The sequence below is a fragment of the Aptenodytes patagonicus genome, chromosome 6 (assembly GCF_965638725.1).
Source record: "Aptenodytes patagonicus chromosome 6, bAptPat1.pri.cur, whole genome shotgun sequence".
Taxonomy (NCBI): domain Eukaryota; kingdom Metazoa; phylum Chordata; class Aves; order Sphenisciformes; family Spheniscidae; genus Aptenodytes; species Aptenodytes patagonicus.
In genome coordinates, this window is record NC_134954.1 from 49,535,462 (window position 1) to 49,548,422 (window position 12,961).

Below are 12,961 nucleotides of genomic sequence, written 5' to 3' on the forward strand. Positions count from 1 at the left end.
TGTTCCTTTTTGTGTTCCAAGCACAGCACTTCAGTGGAAACTGTATAAATCAATACATACATACTAGATTTTAAAATGAAGCACCATGATTCAGTTTTGTTAAGATTATTATATTTACTATAATTTTTAATTTTGGTCTGTTTTGTCAAGTTTGTTTGGTGTTTTTTTTTTTTTCCTAGCTGTTAAGATAAAGAAGACACTAAAGAACTTGACTGTGACAGAAACACAAGAGGCAGTTTTCAGTGTAGAACTGACCCATCCTAATGTGAAAGGAGCTCTGTGGATTAAAAATGGTGTTGAACTTGAATCAAATGACAAATATGAAATTTCAGTGAAAGGAACTTTTCACACACTGAAAATCAAACACTGTGTTGTCACTGATGAGTCTGTTTATAGTTTTAAGCTTGGAAAGATAGGAGCAAATGCCAGACTTCATGTGGAAAGTAAGTAAATCTGGTTTGAATATTTGTTTTAATGTGTGGTTTGAAATTCAAATCAAACACACTCCTGAATCTTGCTAACTTTTTTCCTCAAGCTGTCAAGATCATCAAAAAACCAAAGGATGTGACTGCTTTGGAAAATGCTGTTGTCTCCTTTGAACTGAGTATATCCCATGATACTGTACCAGTCCGATGGTTCCACAAAAATGTTGAGCTTAAACAAAGTGATAAATACAAGATGATCTCTCAAAGGAAAGTTCACAAGCTTATGCTGCATAACATATCTCCTGCTGATGCTGGGGAATACACAGCTCTTGTTGGGCAAATTGAGTGTAAAGCAAAACTGTTTGTGGAAAGTAAGTATTGTAAGTAAGTTTGTAAGAAAGTAATTATATGAATTGCTACACCAACTCGTATTGAACAACTTGACCTGACACTTCATAGGCTGTTACCCTTGGTTTTTTGCAGTCTTCCACACATACTGACTTTTATTATTTTCTTTTGTCTTTTTTTTTTCCCCTTTTAGCCATACACATCACAAAGACCATGAAAAATATTGAGATCCCTGAGACCAAAACCGCCTCTTTTCAATGTGAAGTTTCTCACTTCAATGTGCCTGCTGTCTGGTTGAAAAATGGCGTGGAGATTGAAATGAGTGAAAAGTTCAAAATAGTGGTCCAGGGGAAACTTCATCAGCTCAATATCATGAACACAAGCAGTGAAGATTCTGCAGAATACACATTTGTCTGTGGAAATGACAGAGTCAGTGCAACTCTGACAGTAAAACGTATGTAAAAATGAAATTAATCAGAATATTTTACAGATACCAATAATCATAGAATCATAGAATAGTTTGGGTTGGAAGGGACCTCTAAAGGTCATCTAGTCCAACCTCTCTGCCATGGGCAGGGACATCTTCAACTAGATCAGGTTGCTCAAAGCCCCGTCCAACCTGACCTGGAATGTTTCCAGGGATGGGGCATCCACCACCTCTCTGGGCAACCTCTTCCAGTGCCTCACCACCCTCAGCATAAAAAATCTCTTCCTTATATCTAGTCTCAATCTACCCCCCTTTAGTTTAAAGCCATTCCCCCTTGTCCTGTCGCAACAGGCCCTCCTAAAAAGTCTGTCCCCATCCTTTTTATAAGCCCCCTTTAAGTACTGATAGGCTGCAAGAAGGTCTCCCCAAAGCCTTCTCTTCTCCAGGCTGAACAAACCCAACTCTCTCAGCCTTTCTTCACAGGAGAGGTGTTCCATCCCCCTGATCATTTTTGTATCCCTCTTCAGGACCTACTCCAACAGGTCCGTGTCTTTCTTATGCTGAGGGCTCCAGAGCTGGACGCAGTACTCCACGTGGGGTCTCACCAGAGCAGAGTAGAGGGGCAGAATCACCTCCCTCGACCTGCTGGCCACGCTTCTTGTGATGCAGCCCAGGATACACTTGGCCTTCTGGGCTGCGAGTGCACATTGCTGGCTCATGTCCAGCTTTTCATCCACCAGTACCCCCAAGCCCTTCTTGGCAGGGCTGCTCTCAATCCCTTCATCCCCCAGCCTGTATTGATACCGGGGGTTGCCCCGACCCAGGTGCAGGACCTTGGCCATGCACTTGGCCTTGTTAAACCTCATGAGGTTCACACAGGCCCACTTCTCGAGCTTGTCCAGGTCCCTCTGGATGGCTTCCCATCCCTCTGGCGTGTCGACCACGCCACTCAGCTTGTGTCGTCTGCAAACTTGCTGAGGGTGCACTCGATCCCACTGTCTATGTCATTGATGAAGATATTAAACAGTACTGGTCCCAATACGGACCCCTGCAGGATGCCACTCGTCACCAACCTCCATCTGGACATTGAGCCGTTGACCACTACCCTCTGGATGTGACCATCTAACCAATTCCTCACCCACCAGACAGTCCACCCATCAAATCCATACCTCTGCAGTTTAGAGAGAAGGATGTTGTGGGGGACCGTGTCAAAGGCCTTACAGAGGTCCAGATAGATGACACCTGTAGCCCTTCCCATGTCCACTGATGTAGTCACTCCATCATAGAAGGCCACTAGGTTAGTCAGGCAGGACTTGCCCTTGGTGAAGCCATGCTGGCTGTCTCGAATCGCCTCCCTGTCCTCCATGTGCCTTAGCATAGCTTCCAGGAGGATCTGTTCCATGATCTTCCCAGGCACAGAGGTGCGACTGACTGGCCTGTAGTTCCCCGGGTCTTCCTTTTTTCCCCTTTTTAAAAATGAGGGTTCTGTTTCCCCTTTTCCAGTCAGTGGGAACTTCTCTGGACTGTTTAATAGAGTTTGTGTTAATACATGCACTTGGTCCAATTCAGACAAAACCAGCACTGTTGTAGAGGTATTTTCAAATAACCCTAAACAGCCTCAATTACATTTTTAAAAGAGGTCTAGAAGCTGTGAACTTGAAAGTCAGATCCTGGATTCTTCTCTTTAGGCCAACATGCCTAAATGCCAAGTCACCATAGGAAACAGAATTTGGATTCCTATGATGTCATTCAGAATTTTTGGGAAATTTAATTGTAGTATTGATTCTAGACACAGAGCCTTCCTTTTAATATTACCAAAAATCAGAATCTGTCTTAAAGAATTTTAAACATCTCTGATCCGGTTAATATGTGTTTAAAATAAAGCAAAACAGAACAAAAAACCCAAACCATGTCCATTTCTTTTCTTTTAGCCATCCTAATTACCTCCATGCTGAAAGACATCAATGCTGAAGAGAAAGATACAATAACATTTGAAGTCACTGTTAACTATGAAGGTATCTCATATAAATGGCTAAAGAATGGGGTAGAAATAAAATCAACTGATAAATGCCAGATACGAACAAAGAAGCTCACACACTCCCTCTCCATAAGGAATGTGCATTTTGGTGATGCTGCAGAATACGCTTTTGTTGCTGGAAAAGCAGCTTCATCAGCCACTTTATATGTGGAAGGTATTTGCCCTCTTGATTTGTATACTTAGTGACTTCTAGTGGCTTAAATAGCATCATGGCACTCATTCTGCTTTTTTTCTGCCCTAGCTCGTCACATTGAGTTTAGGAAGCATATTAAAGACATCAAGGTTGTGGAGAAGAAGAGGGCTATTTTTGAATGTGAAATTTCAGAACCTGACATTCAGGTCCAGTGGATGAAGGATGGACAAGAACTCCAGATTGGTGACAGGTAAATGGTTGCTTCTACACCATATTGACTTTTGTTATGTATTTTCCCCCAGGAAATAACTTGCTCATTTTCTTTTCTGATGTCCTTAGGATGAAAATTCAGAGAGAGAAATATGTCCATCGTCTTATCATTCCTTCCACAAGAATGTCTGATGCTGGTCAGTATACTGTAGTAGCAGGTGGAAACACATCCAGTGCCAATTTGACAGTAGAAGGTCGTGACATTCGTATCAGAAGCGTCCGTAAAGATATTCAGGTATGGCCTATGCAGAAGAATAAATATTTCATAAGTTTGTCACTCAAAGAATAATGCAAAGGAAGAGCAACAATATCTAACTAGCAAGAGTCCTAACACAAAAATCTGTAATAAGGTCAAGGCCTCCTTCTAGGAAACTGGAATGTGGGACCATCTGTCAAAACAAATGCTATTTCTAATATTTATTCTATTTTTTCAAAGGTCATTCAGAGACAAAGAGCCGAAATTGAATTTGAAGTCAATGAAGATGACATTGAACCACAGTGGTACAAGGACGGTATTGAGATCAACTTCCAATATGAGGAAAGATACAGTTATGTGGTGGAAAGGAGAATTCATCGAATGAGCATCTTTGAAACCACTTACTCTGATGCTGGAGAATATACTTTTGTTGCAGGACGCAATAGGAGTTCTGTTGTTCTCTATGTGAATGGTATGTGTCCCCGCAAACAATGCTTTGACTGTATTTATTACCCTGTGTTTTTCTGATTTGTACAAGGATGTTTCTTGCTCTACTGAAATAGCTGGCTATCTGATGAAAATGTTATAGCAGTTCTTTTCCCCACTGTATTTATTTAGACCAGGAAATTCTCAAGTCCAAATAAAACTAATTTGTTCATATGGACAAATATGCCTTGCCAGAGGGATCAACCTAACAATTCTTGGACACATTTTGCCAGGAAACACTTACGTCAACACAGCTAATTATGTTAAGGCACTTGCTGCTAGATCATTTCCCCTGTATCAAGGAAAAGGGCAGATTTTTATGGGCATGCAAGATTGGGAATAATAAGATTAAAAAAAAAGAAATAAATTAATTGCTAATCTTTTTGAAGCCTTGATAAATATCAGTAATGAGATTTCTCTCTCCCTCCCTCTCCTTCTTTCTCCCCTCCCGCCCCCCCCCCCCCCCCCCCCCCAATTTGCAGCTCCAGAGCCACCTCAGATTATTCAGGAGCTAGAGCCAAACACTGTGGAGTCTGGCAAACCTGCCCGCTTCTGTGCTACGATATCAGGCAAACCCCAGCCCAAAATTTCCTGGTACAAGGATGATCAACAGCTTTCTCCAGGTTTCAAGTGCAAATTTCTTCATGATGCGCAAGAATATACTCTATTGCTGATTGAAACTTTCCCTGAAGATGCAGCAGTGTACACCTGTGAAGCAAAAAATGACTACGGAGTTGCTACAACTTCAGCTTCGCTTTCAGTGGAAAGTGAGTTTCCTGTGCTCATAACAATGTCTGTGAAATGAGATTGTCAACATGTGTGTGATCTTCTTAATCTTTAAAAATTATTTCTTTTTCTTATCCTTTAGTCCCAGAAGTTGTTTCTCCTGAGCTAGAAGTGCCGGTGTATCCACCTGCTGTCATAATACCACTACGTGATGCTGTTACGTCCGAGGGACAGTCTGCTCGTTTTCAGTGCAGAGCTACAGGGACAGGTGGGTTTAATGAAATCCTGTACATCTTTTCATCTCTCAGAATTTTTCATCTTGAACTCAGAAAAAATGCAGTGGTGTATATGGTGGGATCAGTCTTTCTCTAGAAGTACAGTTATTGGATATACGCACACAGCAAAGTGTTACTCACTGACAATTATCAGTTAAGCAAGTAATACGTCAAAGATGGCATCAAGCATGGAAGTTATAAACCGTCATAAACATTAAGCATTTCTAAAAAGAAGGTCTGTTTCAAAAATTTGTCTTTGGAAACTTCTCAGCATTTCAAATGCTAACTGATGTTGGAAAACTGTCAGTGAGTAAAATGCAGAGTTTCAAAACACTGAGTATCATGGTGGAAAAGCATTATCACGTTAAATGAACATGACGAAGTTTCTGATGACACACAGTGTCATGTCAATTAACTAAACAAACAGATTGAAACTCTGTCTCAACCTTTATCCTAATATCCCAAAGTATCTCGTATCACTCTGCAAACAGTAAACTGCAATTGCGTTCTTTTTCCTAGCATAAAAAGGTGTTGGCTTGTTGTCTTTTTAAGTGTAGATTTTCCTTAAATAAGTTTATTAGTTTTAGTTACATAGAATATCATTCTACAATTAAAATAATTCTTTCCAAGTTAACACAAAACCAAATAAAACTACCTTTTTTCACTTCATTGAATGGCCTTGTGTATGACTAGTAATAAAATATTTACATGGCAAACTACAGAATAAGATCCAGTTCCAATCCCAAAGAACTTACAAATATTTAAAGATAAATAAAACTCCAAATTTAAAAACAATCCTGAGTGATAGCTGTGTAAAAGTCCACATAAAACTGGTAATATACATATATATACAAATATATATAATTTGCATTTCCATCACTTGAAATCAAACTCCAAATTTTTTTAAAAAATCTTTACAACAAATCTGATTCTGCTTTAGAAGTGGTGCTAAAATTCAGAAAATATATGTTGGAAAGACTTGCCTGCCCTCTGTGCAAAGCATGCTAGTGTAACTTTTTTTACAAGAACTGTATTTATGTGAATGTGGAAGGTGCATTTACAGCACAGAGAATAAGGATCCTTTCATTAGGTCCCCTTTCATAGAATCATAGAATGGTTTAGGTTGCAAAAGACCTTTAAGATCATCGAGTCCAGCCATAAACCTAACACTGCCAAGTCCACCACTAAACCATGTCCCTAAGTGCCACGTCTACACGTCTTTTAAATACCTCCAGGGATGGTGACTCAACCACTTCCCTGGGCAGCCTGTTCCAATGCTTGACAACCCTTCTGGTGAAGAAATTTTTCCTATTGAAAATTTCCTTTATTGAATACTGTATCCAAATGGATTTGCATACTTCTTACTTGTGTTGTGAAAACCTTTTATAGTAGGTTAGGTAATACATGATTGCAAATACAGTTGTCTAATGGTACACACTATGCAGCTGGCTATTGAAAACTCTCTTTCTTCTGATGACAGTAATAGTACACTATTTGTGTGAAAACATTTGATTCATGATGTAATACAGTGCCAGGTGGAGAGGCAAGGTTAAAGTCTGCTTCAATCCTCTTCTTTCCCAAGTCTACAAGAATCTATACAAGACAAGTAACACAACATTTTATATAGGAATTTTGCAAAGGTACAAAGACAGCATCTTTCTTGAGAAATATGAGGTGTAAAACATAATATTTGCAACAAAAAGAGGCAAGCAAAAGGATATTCCATTTTAATTTCTTTAACCTCTTCAGCTCAACCTAGTGATTTTATAGCCTGTTTAATCAGGCAATTGTAGCAGAATCCCTTTTTAAATATGAGACTTTCTCTGATTTTAGTAGTAGCAAAATATTTTCAAATTTATACATTAAGAGGGGAAAGGAAAAATTATTTTTACTCAGGAATATAGCAGCGCCAGAATCATTTTCCCATACAAATATTTTCAATGCAGAAAATCAAAACTTAAAGCAACAAGTAGGCCACTTTCCACTGATCATACATTACCAAAGTAATACAAGGTACATTTAAACTTAAAAAAGATACTTGAGATTAAGATTTCTGACAGATATAAATATAAAAATAGTGTTTACTTACTAGTCTAATATCATAACTTACACATTTTTTCTTCTTTCTGTTGCTTGAGCAGATCTGAAAGTCTCTTGGTACAGCAAAGAGAGAGAGATCAAGCCGTCACGGTTTTTTAGAATGACTCAGTTTGAAGACACTTACCAGCTGGAGATTGCTGAAGCTTATCCAGAGGATGAAGGAACCTATACCTTTGTGGCTAGTAATTCTGTAGGCCAAGTGACAAGCACTGCTACCTTGAAGTTAGAAGGTACAGTGTGCAATTAAAGAAGATGTCTTGTTTAGGTCATGTTCCAATACTAATCTTATTATAAACTGATGATTATACGTGAGTCATTGTCTGTCATGTTGTCTTTTAACTCAATTAATTGCTACCATTTACAACGTCCACAGCATACATCTATGTCTCCAAAATACAGGTCGTGCACAGGAAAACTTATTTCACAATTTTTCAGTGTTCCATGCACCTCACCTTTTCATTCTCCCCAGTATTAGAATCTGTCATGCACCAAACATGGTAGAAACCTTCTTTCTAATGGAAGTGCTTTGCCTACACATTCTTTGGTTTGACTGTGAGGAGAATCTAGTAAGGGGTTTTGTATAAAATAAATTACTTTGAAAGTGTTGGAAAACATGTTAGAGGTGTGTACTAGGTACTTGGGCAGCTGAAAATAAACAGTTTACATTCATATGAATAGATGAAACATTGACCAAAGTTTTAGAGCAGAAATCTTGTCTGGAGAATTTGCTATTTAAGTTCTATATTGTCCTTGATATTATTTAACCATAAATATTTTGTTTTCTTTTTGCAACAGATTTTATAAATGATGAATTAGGATAATTCATGCTGTTAAGTTGCAAGTTAGAAAAAAAATCTTGAATGAGAGAGAAAATTTATTGTAGTGTAGGGTAAGAAATTAAAAGTTGGCATGCTTCTTTTCAGGATTTAAAAAGGTTGAAGAAGTTACATCAGAGTCCCATTGGCATGTTTCTTCATCTGTTTCACTTAAGGAGGAGTCTATTGGCCAAAGGCCCACCTTTATCCAGCCTATTTCAAGCTGCAGGGTATGCAGCGGGGAATCAGTCAGATTTCAAGCTAGAGTCTCTGGCATGCCCAAACCAAAAATCCAGTGGTTTCATAATCAACAACTCATGTTGCCAACAAAAGACTTAGTTTTCCACTTTGATGAGTCTACAGGCACAGCCATACTGATAATAGTAGATGCTTTCTTAGAGCATGCTGGCCAATACTCTTGCAAGGCAAGAAATAGTGCTGGAGAAACAACTTGTACAGCTACACTTACAGTGACTGCAGAAGGTAAAGCCCCATTTTTACTTCAAAGGGATTCAGTTTGTTGTATACCACACTTTTACGCTGTTACTAATGTTATTCTTTCCTTGTTTCACACCTTTTCTTTACCAGCTAATGTTAGTAGTACCTACCCTCTGTAACCCAGACACTCTCATTTCTTCTCTTTAAGCTGTAACATTTGAAAATTTGCAAATTCATATCTTGATATAGGTCAAAGAATAGAATCATTTTACTGAAGACATTCAGATTTTTAAAACAAGTAATTAAGTGATCTTTATAGCATTGACTGAGGTATTTTGCGCTATCCTGTAGGAAATAAAAAGAAGAAAATACCTCCCTAAAAAGTTCCATAATAAGTTTCCAATACTAAAATGGACAACTTCAGCGAAAGAAGAGACAAACATCAACTGTGTATCAACTGCATGTCTAGCTAGACATCACTTGTTATTCATATATGTGAATGGATAATTTTTGTGTCAAGAGCGTAGTGCACCTGGCATGTTGAGTTTTCAAATGAAGATCATTCATTTTCATCCTCCATGCTGTTCGATTTTGTTCAGAGCATGGCCCAGTAAAGTTCTTTAGATACTAATACTGTTATTTTTGTTACTTGATTACACAGTGCAAGCCCTAGATAGGCAAAGTTCTGGGAAAGATGTAAAAGAGTCTATCCAGTCACAGGCTATATCAGAACTTCATGTTGCTCCTCTCCCAAAGAAGAACATTAAAACCTATCAAAAAGAATTTAAATCAGTGCAACAACCATCACAGGAATTGGGTGTACAGGTTTTTGAAAGCGTATCGGAAAGTTTGACCATGAAGGCTACATCAGTTGAAGAAATGGAAGCCATGCACACAACAATCCTTTCCCAAACATCTCAGAGCATCAGGATCTCTATGGCCACTGCTCGGAAAATGAAAGATGTCCCTCCAAAGATTCTCTTGCAGCTCAGAGACCTAACTGTGAAATGTGGTGACACTGCTCAGTTCATATGTGGCTTAGAAAATGAATTCTTCTCTGAGTTTCTTTGGGCCCACGAAGGTGAAAGGATAGAATTGTCTGAAAAATTGAAGGTATCACAAAATGGAAGTGTCCTACTGCTCACAATCCTAAATGCCCAGCTGACAGATCAAGGACTGTACAGTTGTACTGTATATAATGACTACGGAGGGACAACAACTGCTGCAATACTAACAGTCAAAGGTGGTTATCTGACTTTTAACATTATGACTTACCTTTTGCAACTTCATTATCACTGCCTACAGCTCACTCATATTTCCTTTATTATCAGTATTTAATTGAGAAAGCTCTAGTAATAATGCTTTGGGGTTTTTCCTCCACATTTACAGCTCTATTCATAAGTGATAGGTGCTGTACTGGGAAGTTGGTATTGTAACTTCATGCCTCTTCCCAGTAAGTCACAGATGTCTGAGGCTTTTTATTCCTCATATCCTTCATGATATGCAGTGAGATGTAAAGCAAAACAGGCTGGTAGGAATTTTTATGTTTTGAGAATTCCTGAAGCTGGAGTTTAAGGAAGATAAGAATGTCAGGTAAGCAGTGTTGAACTAGATACCTGGTCATTTCAAACTCTATGGGTCTAACTTGTTTCCAATAAATCCAAGGTTCCAATTCCAAGGTTGGCAATATAGGTCAATGTACTTGAAAGGGTTAATGGGTGCAAGTATTGTATTACTGCACTAATGAATTTTCTTCCACCCTTCACTCTCCCTGAGGTATAAGTATTTATTTTTGCTAAGACTCCTTCCACTTCTTCCTGACATCAGCGTATTAAAATGTTAGTAGTGTTACCACTAGTAAAGACCCAAAAATGTATTATCACCACACGGGACAAGTGATAGTATTTCGGCTGAGCTCAAAGGAATCAAGAGCAGAAAACTAAGATGGATAATGAGGAAGCCATTGACCCTATTGATTTGGCTCTTACATATTGAAGTCTCTTTCTTCACTCTTGAGCTGCGCAAAGCGCTTTACATAATCTTCTGCTGCTACTTTCTAAATTGAGGCTCTCAATTAAAAGTAAAGATGTGCTTGTATTAGGCATTACAGACCAACTCTTCATCCCATGAAAGTCCCATAGGCTTAACTGGTACCTAGAATTAGCCCAGCAGGAATAGAGCTCTTAAATGTGTAATCACTCATGTTTAATAGCATTGTTGTAGCACTAATATGCTGGACATTCTTTCAATACATTTAATTATTGGGTTTTTTCCCCCTAAGTATAAGGATATTTTTTATTCCTGCAAAACATCTGACCTAATCATTTTCCTAACTTTATTCTTACCTAGCAAAAGAAGCACAAGCCAAAGCAATAACAAAAATTACCCTTGAATCAGATACTAAAAGCTTTAAAGCAGCCAAAGATTGTCAGTTTAAAGCACCTGAAGTTAAGCAAGAATCTTGCAAGAAAACATCAAGCTTGTTTATATCTACATCCCAAAGACCACATGAAACCGAGAAGCAAAGAAACAAAGTCTACTATCCTGATGTTGTGCCATGTGAAGACATTACAGAAACTGATGCTGAAGCACCAGAGTTTCTTGAAACTCTGCCCTCAGAAACCACTGTAAAAGAAGGAGATGATGTGTTACTCTTTTGTATAATGAAGGGTGTGCCTACACCTTGCGTGGTCTGGCTGTGCAATCAGCTAATAGTTGAGGAGTCTGCACTGTGTTCCTTAAAACATGATGGGCCACTGTGCAGTTTAAGATTGTTGAAAGTTGGTCAGAACCACAAGGGTATATACAAGTGCAGAATAGTTAATCCTGCAGGACAAGCCGAGTGCAGCACCCATCTGAGAGTGACAGGTTGGCAACTGCATGTTCCTTCCAAGTATCAATTCCTCATGCATAGAATCATTGCATTCTAGTACATTCATTCTCTGGGAGATGATAAAGAATGAGAAGCATCTCATTAGTCTGTGGATTGTTGAATGTTTTCTTCAGGGATTTAAGGCATGATAAAGGCATGTTACCTTAGAAACTTTCCCCCACCCTGCAAAAAAGAAAGCAAATCTTATAGAAAAGTGTACATTGCAAACAAGTTTGAAAGCATTTGGTTGCTCTGTTCTATTTATCAAGTGTTTGAGTTGTTTGGCATGCATTTATGTGTATATATGTGTGAATTTCTGTATATTTGCAAGAGAGATTGGATGTTTTAACTACATAAAGTGTTGATTGGCATATTTAGCAACTATAGCTCAAAAATCTTTGTCTTTTTATTCTAGCTCCTGAAAAAATTATTCATGAGAAGCTAGAGGAAGAGATTGAAATGGAAGTGAAAGGTACAGTCATCAATGATGTTACACTGAATAATTAGTACCAGTAATTAGTAACATTGTGAAAAGCTTTTATCTGCTTACATGTAGTGTCTGATGGGGAAAGAAAGACACACTTTAAAGCATATTGGAACATGTTGCATGTTTGTTTTGATATGCAAAGGGTTACCTGCATTATAAGGTTATTTAAGTTTTAAAATATGTTTAAAACTTCAAATTTATAATTTTGCAGCCATATTCTTAACTTTTCCTTCATGCTTTGCAGCTGTTCACAGAGCTTTTATTTGTTCAATTTCCTTTTGAATGCATGGAATAGTTTACTTCAGAAGGAAGTTATACAAATCTTAATCATATTGTTTTTAAACAAGTTAGCAACCTAACATTAATCAGTTCAATGGACACTATTGGATGGATGGATGAAGTATACTAGAAAGCATTTGTTGTTTAGGATATGTGAAAGCTACACATTGACTCCTTGCACTTCTTTTACATACATTAATTCATCTTTATACATTTCTTACCCTGGCTTGCAGATAGCATACGTGGTTCATGTTGCTTGCTTTTTTCCCTGTGCATAACACTGTGAAGTTAGTGGCTGTATTAGTTCGAATAAACGCCTTCTCATTTCATGTTAGCTAATTACTTACTTTTTTTTAATATCTTTCAAAATATTTTTTCTCAATTGTTTGAACATCTAATCTACAAACAGAAGGGTCAGAAAGGGCGTTTATTCTACTGTCTGCAAGTCAGGTAAGATTTTCTTCTTTGCCACCCAAAGACATACAGCTTTTCCAGGCAGCAAAAACATACACGCAGAAGAACGTGTTATTTTGAAATTAATTTTTGCTTGTTCAAGAAGAAATTTCCACAGTCTGAAGAAAGAACAGACAACGAACGATTTTCGTGTCAATCTTTAAAACAGAGCAAGGCATTGCGTTTATTCGAA

At 38.1% G+C, this 12,961-nt stretch overlaps 2 protein-coding genes across 8 annotated transcripts in view; both read left to right on the plus strand.

Annotated features, from left to right (window-relative positions):
• Positions 1-12,961, plus strand: part of LOC143162320 (titin-like) — a 245,966-nt gene that overhangs the window by 29,787 nt on the left and 203,218 nt on the right. For all 6 annotated transcript variants that reach the window (XM_076342523.1, XM_076342517.1, XM_076342519.1 and 3 more), the window contains exons 34-44: positions 180-443; positions 536-796; positions 967-1,227; positions 3,132-3,392; positions 3,480-3,621; positions 3,711-3,876; positions 4,078-4,309; positions 4,806-5,090; positions 5,192-5,317; positions 7,466-7,654; positions 11,965-12,021. In XM_076342523.1, the coding sequence (XP_076198638.1) occupies positions 180-443; positions 536-796; positions 967-1,227; positions 3,132-3,392; positions 3,480-3,621; positions 3,711-3,876; positions 4,078-4,309; positions 4,806-5,090; positions 5,192-5,317; positions 7,466-7,654; positions 11,965-12,021 (2,244 nt within the window). The remainder of the gene's footprint in view (positions 1-179; positions 444-535; positions 797-966; positions 1,228-3,131; positions 3,393-3,479; positions 3,622-3,710; positions 3,877-4,077; positions 4,310-4,805; positions 5,091-5,191; positions 5,318-7,465; positions 7,655-11,964; positions 12,022-12,961) is intronic.
• Positions 8,250-11,728, plus strand: LOC143162321 (myosin light chain kinase, smooth muscle-like). 2 transcript variants are annotated; one of them, XM_076342524.1, is made up of 2 exons: positions 8,250-8,722; positions 11,027-11,728. In XM_076342524.1, exons 1-2 carry the CDS (start codon positions 8,515-8,517, stop codon positions 11,605-11,607), a joined length of 789 nt encoding a protein of 262 aa, XP_076198639.1. In that variant the 5' UTR covers positions 8,250-8,514; the 3' UTR covers positions 11,608-11,728. The 2 variants fall into 2 exon arrangements, 1 of the variants encoding a protein (XP_076198639.1); XR_012995674.1 differs by lacking the exon at positions 8,250-8,722 and adding an exon at positions 9,896-9,920.